Source organism: Bacillus rossius, chromosome 5 (assembly GCF_032445375.1).
Source record: "Bacillus rossius redtenbacheri isolate Brsri chromosome 5, Brsri_v3, whole genome shotgun sequence".
NCBI lineage: Eukaryota > Metazoa > Arthropoda > Insecta > Phasmatodea > Bacillidae > Bacillus > Bacillus rossius.
The window spans coordinates 41952886-41964737 of record NC_086333.1 but is presented as its reverse complement, the minus strand read 5'-3'; the positions used below and the strand labels follow the sequence as shown (position 1 = coordinate 41964737).

At 46.8% G+C, this 11852-nt stretch overlaps 2 protein-coding genes across 2 annotated transcripts; one reads left to right on the top strand and one right to left on the bottom strand.

Moving 5' to 3' along the window:
• Positions 1-640: 640 nt before the first annotated feature.
• Positions 641-7925, bottom strand: LOC134532247 (uncharacterized). The gene is made up of 2 exons (XM_063368669.1): positions 7878-7925; positions 641-3775 (listed from the first exon to the last, which is right to left on the bottom strand). The coding sequence occupies exons 1-2, from the start codon at positions 7923-7925 to the stop codon at positions 641-643; spliced, it is 3183 nt and encodes a 1060-aa protein (XP_063224739.1).
• Positions 7926-8100: 175 nt separating this feature from the next.
• On the top strand, positions 8101-11489 carry LOC134532246 (uncharacterized transmembrane protein DDB_G0289901-like). Its single transcript, XM_063368666.1, has 2 exons — positions 8101-8106; positions 11106-11489. The coding sequence occupies exons 1-2, from the start codon at positions 8101-8103 to the stop codon at positions 11487-11489; spliced, it is 390 nt and encodes a 129-aa protein (XP_063224736.1).
• Positions 11490-11852: the final 363 nt, after the last annotated feature.

The following is an 11852-nucleotide window of genomic DNA, read 5'->3' as shown; positions in this document are numbered from 1 at the left end:
TAAAAGCTTTATTTGAATATTATTTTAAGTTTAGCATGCTTTAAAATTTGTTGCGTTGTGTTGTATTCATCAGTGGATGATGAGAAACATTTCTTGAAGTATTTATAAATTAATTTTCAAACTGCATGAAAAAAAAGTTACACCTGCTCTATAATTAAAATCAGTGTCACTTAAAACCTATAACTGCTGTTTGGTGATAATTGCATATTTAAATATTTTATGTAAAAACCTTGTTAACTTCAAAGGATGGCAGAAAAATACTTCTGTTGTAATAAATTGTAATAAATTTAATTTTATAAAAACTTAAAAACTTTGTACTTCTATAAAAACATTAACTAAAGAATTTTCACTAACAGGTAAAGTCTGGTTCGGAAAAAAAAATTATACGTTGTTTTGCAAAGTAAATGAATTTCAGTAATGTTACCCTCTATGGTCTTCTATAAATATTATAAATTTTGCTGCCAAAATTGACAGAAATCATTAAGTTAACTAAAAAATCATTAAAACAGCAAATAAAAGCAAAAGGAAAGAACATTGGCTTGAGTTTCGAATTTTGTCCCTCCAGAATGCTCATACTGCACACTGTGCGGCGGTAGCACACTACGTGCGTGATGGTGACTGGTGGCGCGGCTGGTAGTGGCTATACCCGCTCCTCGCAGCCGGCGGTAGCATACGCGGTGCGTGATGGTGGCTGGTGGCGCGGCTGGTGGTGGTTGTACCCGCTCCTCGCAGCCGGCGGTAGCACACACGGTGCGTGATGGTGGCTGGTGGCGCGGCTGATGGTGGCTGTACCCGCTCCTCGCAGCCGGCGGTAGCACACGCGGTGCGTGATGGTGGCTGGTGGCGCGGCTGGTGGTGGCTGTACCCGCTCCTCGCAGCCGGCGGTAGCACACGCGGTGCGCGATGGTGGTTGGTGGCGCGGCTGGTTGTGGTTGTACCCGCTCCTCGCAGCCGGCGGTAGCACACGCGGTGCGCGATGGTGGTTGGTGGCGCGGCTGGTTGTGGTTGTACCCGCTCCTCGCAGCCGGCGGTAGCACACGCGGTGCGCGATGGTGGTTGGTGGCGCGGCTGGTTGTGGTTGTACCCGCTCCTCGCAGCCGGCGGTAGCACACGCGGTGCGCGATGGTGGTTGGTGGCGCGGCTGGTTGTGGTTGTACCCGCTCCTCGCAGCCGGCGGTAGCACACGCGGTGCGCGATGGTGGTTGGTGGCGCGGCTGGTTGTGGTTGTACCCGCTCCTCGCAGCCGGCGGTAGCACACGCGGTGCGCGATGGTGGTTGGTGGCGCGGCTGGTTGTGGTTGTACCCGCTCCTCGCAGCCGGCGGTAGCACACGCGGTGCGCGATGGTGGCTGGTGGCGCGGCTGGTGGTGGCTGTACCCGCTCCTCGCAGCCGGCGGTAGCACACGCGGTGCGCGATGGTGGTTGGTGGCGCGGCTGGTTGTGGCTGTACCCGCTCCTCGCAGCCGGCGGTAGCACACGCGGTGCGCGATGGTGGCTGGTGGCGCGGCTGGTGGTGGCTGTACCCGCTCCTCGCAGCCGGCGGTAGCACACGCGGTGCGCGATGGTGGTTGGTGGCGCGGCTGGTTGTGGTTGTACCCGCTCCTCGCAGCCGGCGGTAGCACCCGCGGTGCGCGATGGTGGTTGGTGGCGCGGCTGGTTGTGGTTGTACCCGCTCCTCGCAGCCGGCGGTAGCACACGCGGTGCGCGATGGTGGTTGGTGGCGCGGCTGGTTGTGGTTGTACCCGCTCCTCGCAGCCGGCGGTAGCACACGCGGTGCGCGATGGTGGTTGGTGGCGCGGCTGGTTGTGGTTGTACCCGCTCCTCGCAGCCGGCGGTAGCACACGCGGTGCGCGATGGTGGTTGGTGGCGCAGCTGGTTGTGGTTGTACCCGCTCCTCGCAGCCGGCGGTAGCACACGCGGTGCGCGATGGTGGTTGGTGGCGCGGCTGGTTGTGGTTGTACCCGCTCCTCGCAGCCGGCGGTAGCACACGCGGTGCGCGATGGTGGCTGGTGGCGCGGCTGGTGGTGGCTGTACCCGCTCCTCGCAGCCGGCGGTAGCACACGCGGTGCGCGATGGTGGTTGGTGGCGCGGCTGGTTGTGGTTGTACCCGCTCCTCGCAGCCGGCGGTAGCACACGCGGTGCGCGATGGTGGTTGGTGGCGCGGCTGGTTGTGGTTGTACCCGCTCCTCGCAGCCGGCGGTAGCACACGCGGTGCGCGATGGTGGTTGGTGGCGCGGCTGGTTGTGGTTGTATCCGCTCCTCGCAGCCGGCGGTAGCACACGCGGTGCGCGATGGTGGTTGGTGGCGCGGCTGGTTGTGGTTGTACCCGCTCCTCGCAGCCGGCGGTAGCACACGCGGTGCGCGATGGTGGTTGGTGGCGCGGCTGGTTGTGGTTGTACCCGCTCCTCGCAGCCGGCGGTAGCACACGCGGTGCGCGATGGTGGTTGGTGGCGCGGCTGGTTGTGGTTGTACCCGCTCCTCGCAGCCGGCGGTAGCACACGCGGTGCGCGATGGTGGTTGGTGGCGCGGCTGGTTGTGGTTGTACCCGCTCCTCGCAGCCGGCGGTAGCACACGCGGTGCGCGATGGTGGTTGGTGGCGCGGCTGGTTGTGGTTGTACCCGCTCCTCGCAGCCGGCGGTAGCATACGCGGTGCGCGATGGTGGTTGGTGGCGCGGCTGATTGTGGTTGTACCCGCTCCTCGCAGCCGGCGGTAGCACACGCGGTGCGCGATGGTGGTTGGTGGCGCGGCTGGTTGTGGTTGTACCCGCTCCTCGCAGCCGGCGGTAGCACACGCGGTGCGCGATGGTGGTTGGTGGCGCGGCTGGTTGTGGTTGTACCCGCTCCTCGCAGCCGGCGGTAGCACACGCGGTGCGCGATGGTGGTTGGTGGCGCGGCTGGTTGTGGTTGTACCCGCTCCTCGCAGCCGGCGGTAGCACACGCGGTGCGCGATGGTGGTTGGTGGCGCGGCTGGTTGTGGTTGTACCCGCTCCTCGCAGCCGGCGGTAGCACACGCGGTGCGCGATGGTTGTTGGTGGCGCGGCTGGTTGTGGTTGTACCCGCTCCTCGCAGCCGGCGGTAGCACACGTGGTGCGCGATGGTGGTTGGTGGCGCGGCTGGTTGTGGTTGTACCCGCTCCTCGCAGCCGGCGGTAGCACACGCGGTGCGCGATGGTGGTTGGTGGCGCGGCTGGTTGTGGTTGTACCCGCTCCTCGCAGCCGGCGGTAGCACACGCGGTGCGCGATGGTGGTTGGTGGCGCGGCTGGTTGTGGTTGTACCCGCTCCTCGCAGCCGGCGGTAGCACACGCGGTGCGCGATGGTGGCTGGTGGCGCGGCTGGTGGTGGCTGTACCCGTTCCTCGCAGCCGGCGGTAGCATACGCGGTGCGCGATGGTGGTTGGTGGCGCGGCTGATTGTGGTTGTACCCGCTCCTCGCAGCCGGCGGTAGCATACGCGGTGTGCGATGGTGGCCGGAGGCACGGCTGGTGGTGGATGTACCCGCTCCTCGCAGCCGGCGGTAGCACACACGGTGCGTGATGGTGGCTGGTGGCGCGGCTGGTTGTGGTTGTACCCGCTCCTCGCAGCCGGCGGTAGCACACGCGGTGCGCGATGGTGGTTGGTGGCGCGGCTGATGGTGGCTGTACCCGTTCCTCGCAGCCGGCGGTAGCACACGCGGTGCGCGATGGTGGTTGGTGGCGCGGCTGGTTGTGGTTGTACCCGCTCCTCGCAGCCGGCGGTAGCATACGCGGTGCGCGATGGGGACTGGCGGCGTGGAAAACTCTTCCGATACAGCGGACGACAGCTCTCCCATTACACTTCAGTTCGCCTCACAGTGCGCTCATATCGGTGTGCTCATCAGACCTGCAATCGACCGTGTCTACTGGCAAGGCGCTCACAACAGAAACCTAACATTCACTAGCCCCGAGTCTGGCCACAGAATTATAACTTCGAATTTTAATGTTATATTTATAATTTCGCATTATGGAAAAATGTTGAGAGTAAATTTTTAGATGCACACGCACCATGTACGAAAGTTTCACAGTAATATGGTGGAATCACGTGTATGAACTTAAACCCATATCAAGTCTTTTTCATAAAAATTAGGGGTCATACCAAACATGTTGGTGTGGAAAATGATACTTTATGATAGTGATACTAACTTGAAATATATTTGGTAAACTTTAATAGTCATAGAGAAGAGTAATTAAAATTTAAAAATAACATTTATAGTGGTATTACAACAATTATAATACATATGATGTATTTTGATTTATATTGCATTATAAATTATATCATTATTATTTAATAAATATTAAAAAAATTAAATTAGAACAAACATTCAGAATTTTTTTTTGATTTTCATTATTTATTAAAATTTATCTCAACTATTTTACTATATTTTGTCAATAATTTTACAAACATGTTAAAAAAATATTTAATATTTAGTATTTATTTAATTAATTTTTGTTATAATAAATTTCAAATACTTCAGTGTCTTAAATCAAAAAGTATAACTTAAAACACGCGTACATATTAAGTACTCGCACCCTTCTGTTTTAATTTCTATTTCACAAGTAGATGGTAGATTAGTTTAGGATTGTTAAATATATATAATATTTTCGCTAAATTATTACTTTTTTTTCTCCCGGGGGGTAGGTTTTATTTACTTGTCTGGTTGAGTGGTAACCAACCAGCGGTTTGTTAACTGATACGGCCCGCGACATCGTTTCGTACGACCCGCCTAAACCATCTTCAACAAAGTATTTTTTTAAAGTTATAATCATGTGTCCTAGCCACCGATCTTTTCATGTATGTAGAATAAGTTGTCAGCAGAAATAACACTATTCTCTCAATAATACTCATAAATATTTTTTCTGATTATGTAATTTACATACTGTTTCATGGCAATTCTTTCTAAACTAGTTAGTTGTAAGGCACCCAAGGTGTCCGTTGAAAAATGATAAATATAACAATCACTGAAAAATGCTGAAACTATTGGCCTCGTCAAAACATGACGCTATACGCATTATCTTTGAGCCACGGACTCAGCAGCAATGCCAGGGAGGAAAAAATTAGCAAAGAGCAATGAAAATGTTACACTATAAGCGCATGAAATCAGAATTCACGCAGCGTTACACGTTAGCTTATTCGTATTATTTTTTTAGATTCATTTGATTGCTTGTAAATACTTTTTTAAAATACTTATTTGTTATACTTCATCACATGCCACATATTGTATCAATTTGATACTGTACAGAACTTAAAAAAGATAATAAAATATTATTAAAAATGAATTCATGTCACACGGATTAGTTTCAAAAATGATATCTGACCCACAGTAAGGTTGAAGTTGGCAACCACTGATCTATATGATCGTAACTTAAATAAAAGGTTTTTTCTGCTCTAATTAATTTGGGAGCAGAGTGTGACATTCTGGAATAAGAGTGATGAAGATGACACAGAAGCGTTCGGAGTACGAGTGCTTGCTTTAACCTACTAATGTATCAATGTTGAAGTTCGTATGTGTGGATGTTTGTTATTCAAACATGACTTAAGTACTGAACGGCTTTGGATAGTATTTTTAACAAAGGTAACCCATATACTGGATAAACACAGAGATCATGTATGATTCCACAGTTCCACAATTCCACCACTTAGGGAGTGACAATGGGGTAAAATCGTTTAAATAATTAAAAAAATCATTCAAGGTAAGACATTGAGCATGTTAAAAACATACAAATAGTGGGGGTAAATTTTCTATGTCTATCAAACAACATCCGTGAATGCTTGGAGTAATACTGTAGTTCGCATGTAGGTAAAAATAAAGGGAGTTGGTGTGTATATTAAAAGTATATATTCGGGGTTACTGGGACAGGATTCGGATTGAGGAACTTGGATTTTGACGTCACGGGCCCATCTTGGATGACCTTGAACGTAACAATTGATCTTGACCTTGGCCCCTGCAGCCATTTTAAATGCGCAATTTTGAGTAACACAATTTGGTTTTCTGCCATTATGTTTTCCGCCATGTTGTTTTTTAATATCCTTGACGTTGCATTTTTCGTTACGGTCGTCATCTTGAAACCCTCTTGTTTTAATGCTAAAAAATCGGAAAAAATTTAAAATGTAAAAAAACATAACAAATATTTAATACAAAAACACGATTCCGCCAATTTAAAAATTATGACGACACTATTGCACTTTTCGTTGTGGTCGCCATCTTGAAATTTCTAATTTTAATGCAAGAAAAATGGGAATGTTTAAAATTTATAAAAAATATAATTATAAAATTTTTTAATAAGAAAAAGCCGTCATTTTAAAATTTATGATGTCACCGTTGCATTTTTCGTTACGGCAGTCATTTCAAAAATCCGTAACTTTAATGCCAGAAAATTGCGAAAACTTGTAAAAATTATAAAAAAATTTAAATAATAAAATTTTAATAGAAAAAACGAACTTGGGTCATGAAGTTTCCGGTTGGAACCCCAGTTAAAAAAAAAAAAGCGATAGGTCCCTCTTTCACGATGGCAGCTGGCAGACGGACCCCCACCACGTTTTTCCAAAGCATATATTAACTAAAAATTCCCCCTATCACTCCAATCCCTCCCCAACTATCCTGTTTTTTTTTCTCGCTACCATCTTATTATTATTGGTTGCCCCCACATCCCTTCGCCTTAATTTTATGCTATAAATACCAGCTCGATGACAGTTACTCTGTGTACTGCACCGAGTGATATTGCCGCCTATTCCCGCATCAGCTCAGTAGGTGCAGTCAGAAATTTACTTTGTGCGTCCAGTTGGACTTAGTTCTAGTCGTACAACTGGCAACGGGACTTAGCTCGATTCTCAAAACCAGAAGTTTGACTTCCTGTACTCGGTTCTCTGACTTCAATTCTCACAACGTGTCATCCGTTCAAGGTACCGACGAATACTAGGCTACGAGGCATCTTTTACGTCTCATAATATTAGGCCTCACCGGTGCCAGGCCTAGGGCCGGTTGCACCAATAACTGTTCGGATCCGAGATCGTAAGATCTTTGTTTCAGTGTGATCTCAAGTCGAATCTGAGATCCAGTGTATATGTGTTGCACCAAAGTGAACTTACGAGTTCAGACATTCGATCTCACGATCTAGGTTTAGGTTGGTAAAGATCGATTGTAAAATGAAAGCAAGTTTTCTATTGGCTACTGAATTCCGTCTAGTCACAGAGAATATTCTTTAGCATGTTTGAAGTTCTTGCTGTAAATGTTGGCATCGTGATATTTACATACAAGCCTATTTGTTTATTGATTACAAACTTGTGGTCGGTTGTAAGTTGACTGGGGTACAGGCGGGTACACATGACGATGGAAAAGAAAATTTCAGTACCTAAAAAAGATTTTTTCTCTGAAAAAGAAAAAAAATCATCCTTGTCAATTTGGTGCAAGAAAGACTGGATATTTTAGAGTGTAAGAGAACTGATGGCGTGTTTTGTAAGCAGAAGGAAGAAGCTTGGCAAGAATTGGCATCATATTTTAAATAACATTATGATGACAATTACCGTACTTTGGGCATACCTAAAAATATATCGGCCTAAATTTCCTGTCAACTATTGTAGCCCATCAAAATATCAATTGTAAACAAACCAGTATCCATGCAAACACGACTACAAAACACAACAAACCAACGAAAAATACACAAGATCTCGGATCCAACTGCTCTGAACCATCAATTTCGGTGGTTCAAACAGAGGTTCACCTCAATCCTCTGTCAGAAGGTGAACTCGAATGGTGCAATCCGTTTGTGTGTCGATCCAGGTTCATTACCTCTTATGATCTCGGATCGACCAGCGATCTTCAATGGTGCAACCGGCCCATAGTCAAGCATCCGTGCCAGCCGCCGACCTGACGCCTGGTCCAGCGCGCACGCCAGGGTCTAACGTCGAGCCCCATGCAACACCTCTCTCATCAGCCGGCAGTTCATCATCTGCAGCCCCACGTTTGCCTGCAACCGACGAGTAACTACAGGCCTATTGCCAGACACTGGCCCGCTCCGCCTTCATCGACGTATCGCTTCCGTGCAGGAGCAGTTCAGACAGTGGCTTGGAAAGTGGTGCCAAAGGCAGTAATGCAGGTGAGGAAAACCTAGACCCATTTCAAACTGAGGAAAATTTTATCTACAGTCAATTAATTGTCGGACATAGACGAATAGCTCACCATAATTCAAACGGTCAAGGCAGAAAATAAAATTACATAATATGTGAAAAATGTAACTGTAACGAGTCACCGGACACAACGCGTCCTTTTAGTCGCGGGACACGGCACTGACTCGCAAACTGGTGTCCAGAAATGCCCGTCGAAGGATACAGGCGAACTGAGGTTGTCTTTACCTTTGAACTTGCTTGCAGGACAGAACCCCAACCCTTCAAACACACGACCACGTTTCCTCTTACGAAGCAGTTTTGGAGCGAGCCTTTATTACAGCCTGCTCTTGCGCTGATAAAATATGTCATCACAGCTATGGGCACGAAAACTGTAGGAGCCATTGAGATGGTGTTTCTTTTAAAAACAAGATCCATTCATTGTGCACATCGTTCATGCTTTCGATCCACCATCTATCTTTAACAGCAAAACATTTGCCGCATATCGACTTTTTGGTGTGTGAGGTTTTTGAGGAAATGAATTTTAGGAAGAAAAAAATATTCATATAACTAAAACATTGGATCTGTTTTGCATTTAGAATTATTTTATGGCATCCTAAAACATGAATTTAGTTTTAAAAAATCTGGATTTTATACATCTGTAGGTTAATTTTTTTTATGTGATACATTTTTAAGTATGTATGCACTTCAAAACAGTATCCAGCGAGAAAGCATTTTTTTTTTTGGCTCCTTAAAATGCAATTTAGCATGCAAAATATTCATCACCTGATGCGTATTTTGATGTTTAACAATATGCAAAAGAGCTTTTTCTCAAGAAATACAATATTCAATATATATGCTATATGACAACAGCGCACGAAGAGACAATGACAACACTAACGGCAGTCGGCATGTGTTAGAAAGAGAGAGAAAGCGCCCATTTTCCCAACACTTTTCAATCAACTTTTTTGAAATGTAAATGCTGACAGAAAAATGGAATTAAATTTTTTTCCATTTATAAACTTTTAAAAGATTGTTATTTTTAATAACATTAATACTCGCTGGATAACAACAGAATGGTTTGCGATATTTTAAAGTTGTAGAGTTTTCACCCACTCTTTCCAGATAAAACCATGTTAAAAACTTTAAATAAACATTATTTTCCGTTTTTATCCTTCTTAATCTGACAGATGGAAACACATTCCATTTCCGTTTTCGATAAGCACAATTCTGATTGGCTGATTACATCGAAAACCTAAAATACTGTATATCTGGATCCAGACCTGTGTTTAATGAAAACTGAAGTTATCCAACTTGTTAAATAAACATGCAGGGGCTTAAATCTGAAATATTCCTCAGTTTGAGAAGGGAAAAAGCGTGTATGTGATTGGAAAGGGGGGGGGGGGGGGAAGGGGAAAGCGGAATCTGTGGCCTCAGGCGTTCCTCATAATAACTCAGTTTCCATTTACTCCACGTTTACTAGGTAAAGAGTGCAGATCTGCATGTATCTTAGCAATAATTAACCAGTAACCATAAAAAAAGAGGGTCTGGGTAAACAGGCCCGTAAAGGATAGGACGAATTAATTAATTAGAGTTTTGTTTATTAACTACCGTTAAACTTCTCGCAGCCCCACCGAGGTGTCGCGTCATCAAAGTCCGCCGACTCAACATTCGAAGCTGCAAGAACAATGGCGTTCTAGTTACGTCACTTAACGCGACGGTGCTCTCAGAACGCGCAGAATGCTCCAGACATTGGACGCCCCAGATTCCACGGAACAGGGGCTTGGTTGTCAGAAAGCACAGACTAATGGGAGGTATTGTAGTTATATGAAGAGTCCCGTGTCCAGTAAAAGGTGGGGGTTACCGTTGGACCTCCCACAGGTTGGTGCGCTGGACTGGCCGGCCTGCTCCGTCTCTAGACGCCTCGTAACAATATTTTCATTTTTTTGAAGTTACGCTTATTTAGGCGCGTTATGAAAAAAAAATAATGATAGTGAATTTTTACGATGTGCGCGAAATTTTCACAGGATGAAAAAAAAAGCTACATACACGAGAAGGCTATACACAAATAAAAATATATATATTTGCTTTTACAGCATATAATTTAGTGATTGATATTAAATACTGGTCAATCTCGTAGAAAAATGTATTTATTATGAATATTAGTGAGAGAAATGGTATTTATAAACGTTTTCAAGTGTATTTATATAAGTGAGGTTATGTTTCCGTATGTTTAATCGATTTGTATTATAAATAATACATTATTACGTTATTATTTAATAAATAATTAAAATTAAAAACTATAATAAACATTCAGCATATTTATTGATCTTCATTACTAATAAAATTTAAATAGATGATTTTATTAATTAAATATTTAATTTTATGCGTATTTTATATTAATATTGAATAATGATTATTTATTTTAGTTTTTAAATTTTAATTAATTCATACTTTTCCAACCGTATTAATAAAATCACTCCAGTCATTTTAAATATTTTATATCTATTAATTATTTTTTTGTAAAATTAAAGTTAATTTATATTACGCCAAGTAAGTATGACTTATAATGCGCGTACGTAAGTACACGCACACATATTTTTTTTTTTTAGTTCCAGCTCTCATTCTCACTCTCTCTTCAATCCCCTTTTGCCTGTTAACTAAGTCCATGCAAACATGGGTGCGCTAGCAGGGGCGCAACAGGGGGGGGGGGGGGGCAAGGGTATTTTTCCCCCCTCTGAAACCTTGAAGTGGTGGCAAACGGGGGCAAAGAAAGTGCTGTGTAATCAATTTTTAGATAATAACACTCCTTAAATAGCACCATTTTCCACCTTGAAATACAAATTTTCCCGGGGGAGGACCCCCGGACCCCCCGACCCCCCGCTTCAATAGGGGGGATCGATGATTCTTTATAAAAAGGTATATTGCCCCCCTTTTGGAAATTTAGTTGTTGCGCCCCTGTGCGCTAGTGATGTTTTCGGTGTCATCGCAGCCCTCCAACTGTATCGGAAGGAGTTGGGCGGGGAGGTGTGACGGTGGGGAAGACTGGCGCGATCGCTGGTCCGCTGCTGGGAGCCTGGGAGCCTGGGAGCCTGGGAGCCTGGGAGCCTGGGAGCCTGGGAGCCTGGGAGCCTGGGAGCCTGGGAGCCTGGGAGCCTGGGAGACTGGGAGCCTGGGAGCCTGGGAGCCTGGGAGCCTGGGAGCCTGGGAGCCTGGGAGCCTGGGAGCCTGGGAGCCTGGGAGCCTGGGAGCCTGGGAGCCTGGGAGCCTGGGAGCCTGGGAGCCTGGGAGCCTGGGAGCCTGGGAGCCTGGGAGCCTGGGAGGTGGGGGCACCAGGCGAGGAGTCCAGAGCGCCGCGGGAGGAATGTCCGGGTAAACCGACTCGTGATGACTGCCGAGCCCGAGTAGGGCACTGCGCGGATTCCTCCGGCCGCCGGGTTCCGTGACTCACGAGCCCTGCGCATCTCCCGGACGCAATCTCCGCCTCTCCCCCCCCCCTCCTTCCAACACCGCCAAGAGGTTGCAGTCGACGGCGCTGATCTCTCTCTCTCTCTCTCTCTGGAGCGTGGCTCTGGTTTTTCCCAACGCTGATTCTGGAGCAACGCGCGTGCGCACTTCAGCCTTTTACCGCCGGCTTCCTTCGTTCCGAGTGCTCCCATTCTTCCCCGCCTGTATTTGGCGCCTATGTTCCAAGTGATTTATTTGCTCTAATGTTCTCCAACTGCTCCAAAGTTCCAAC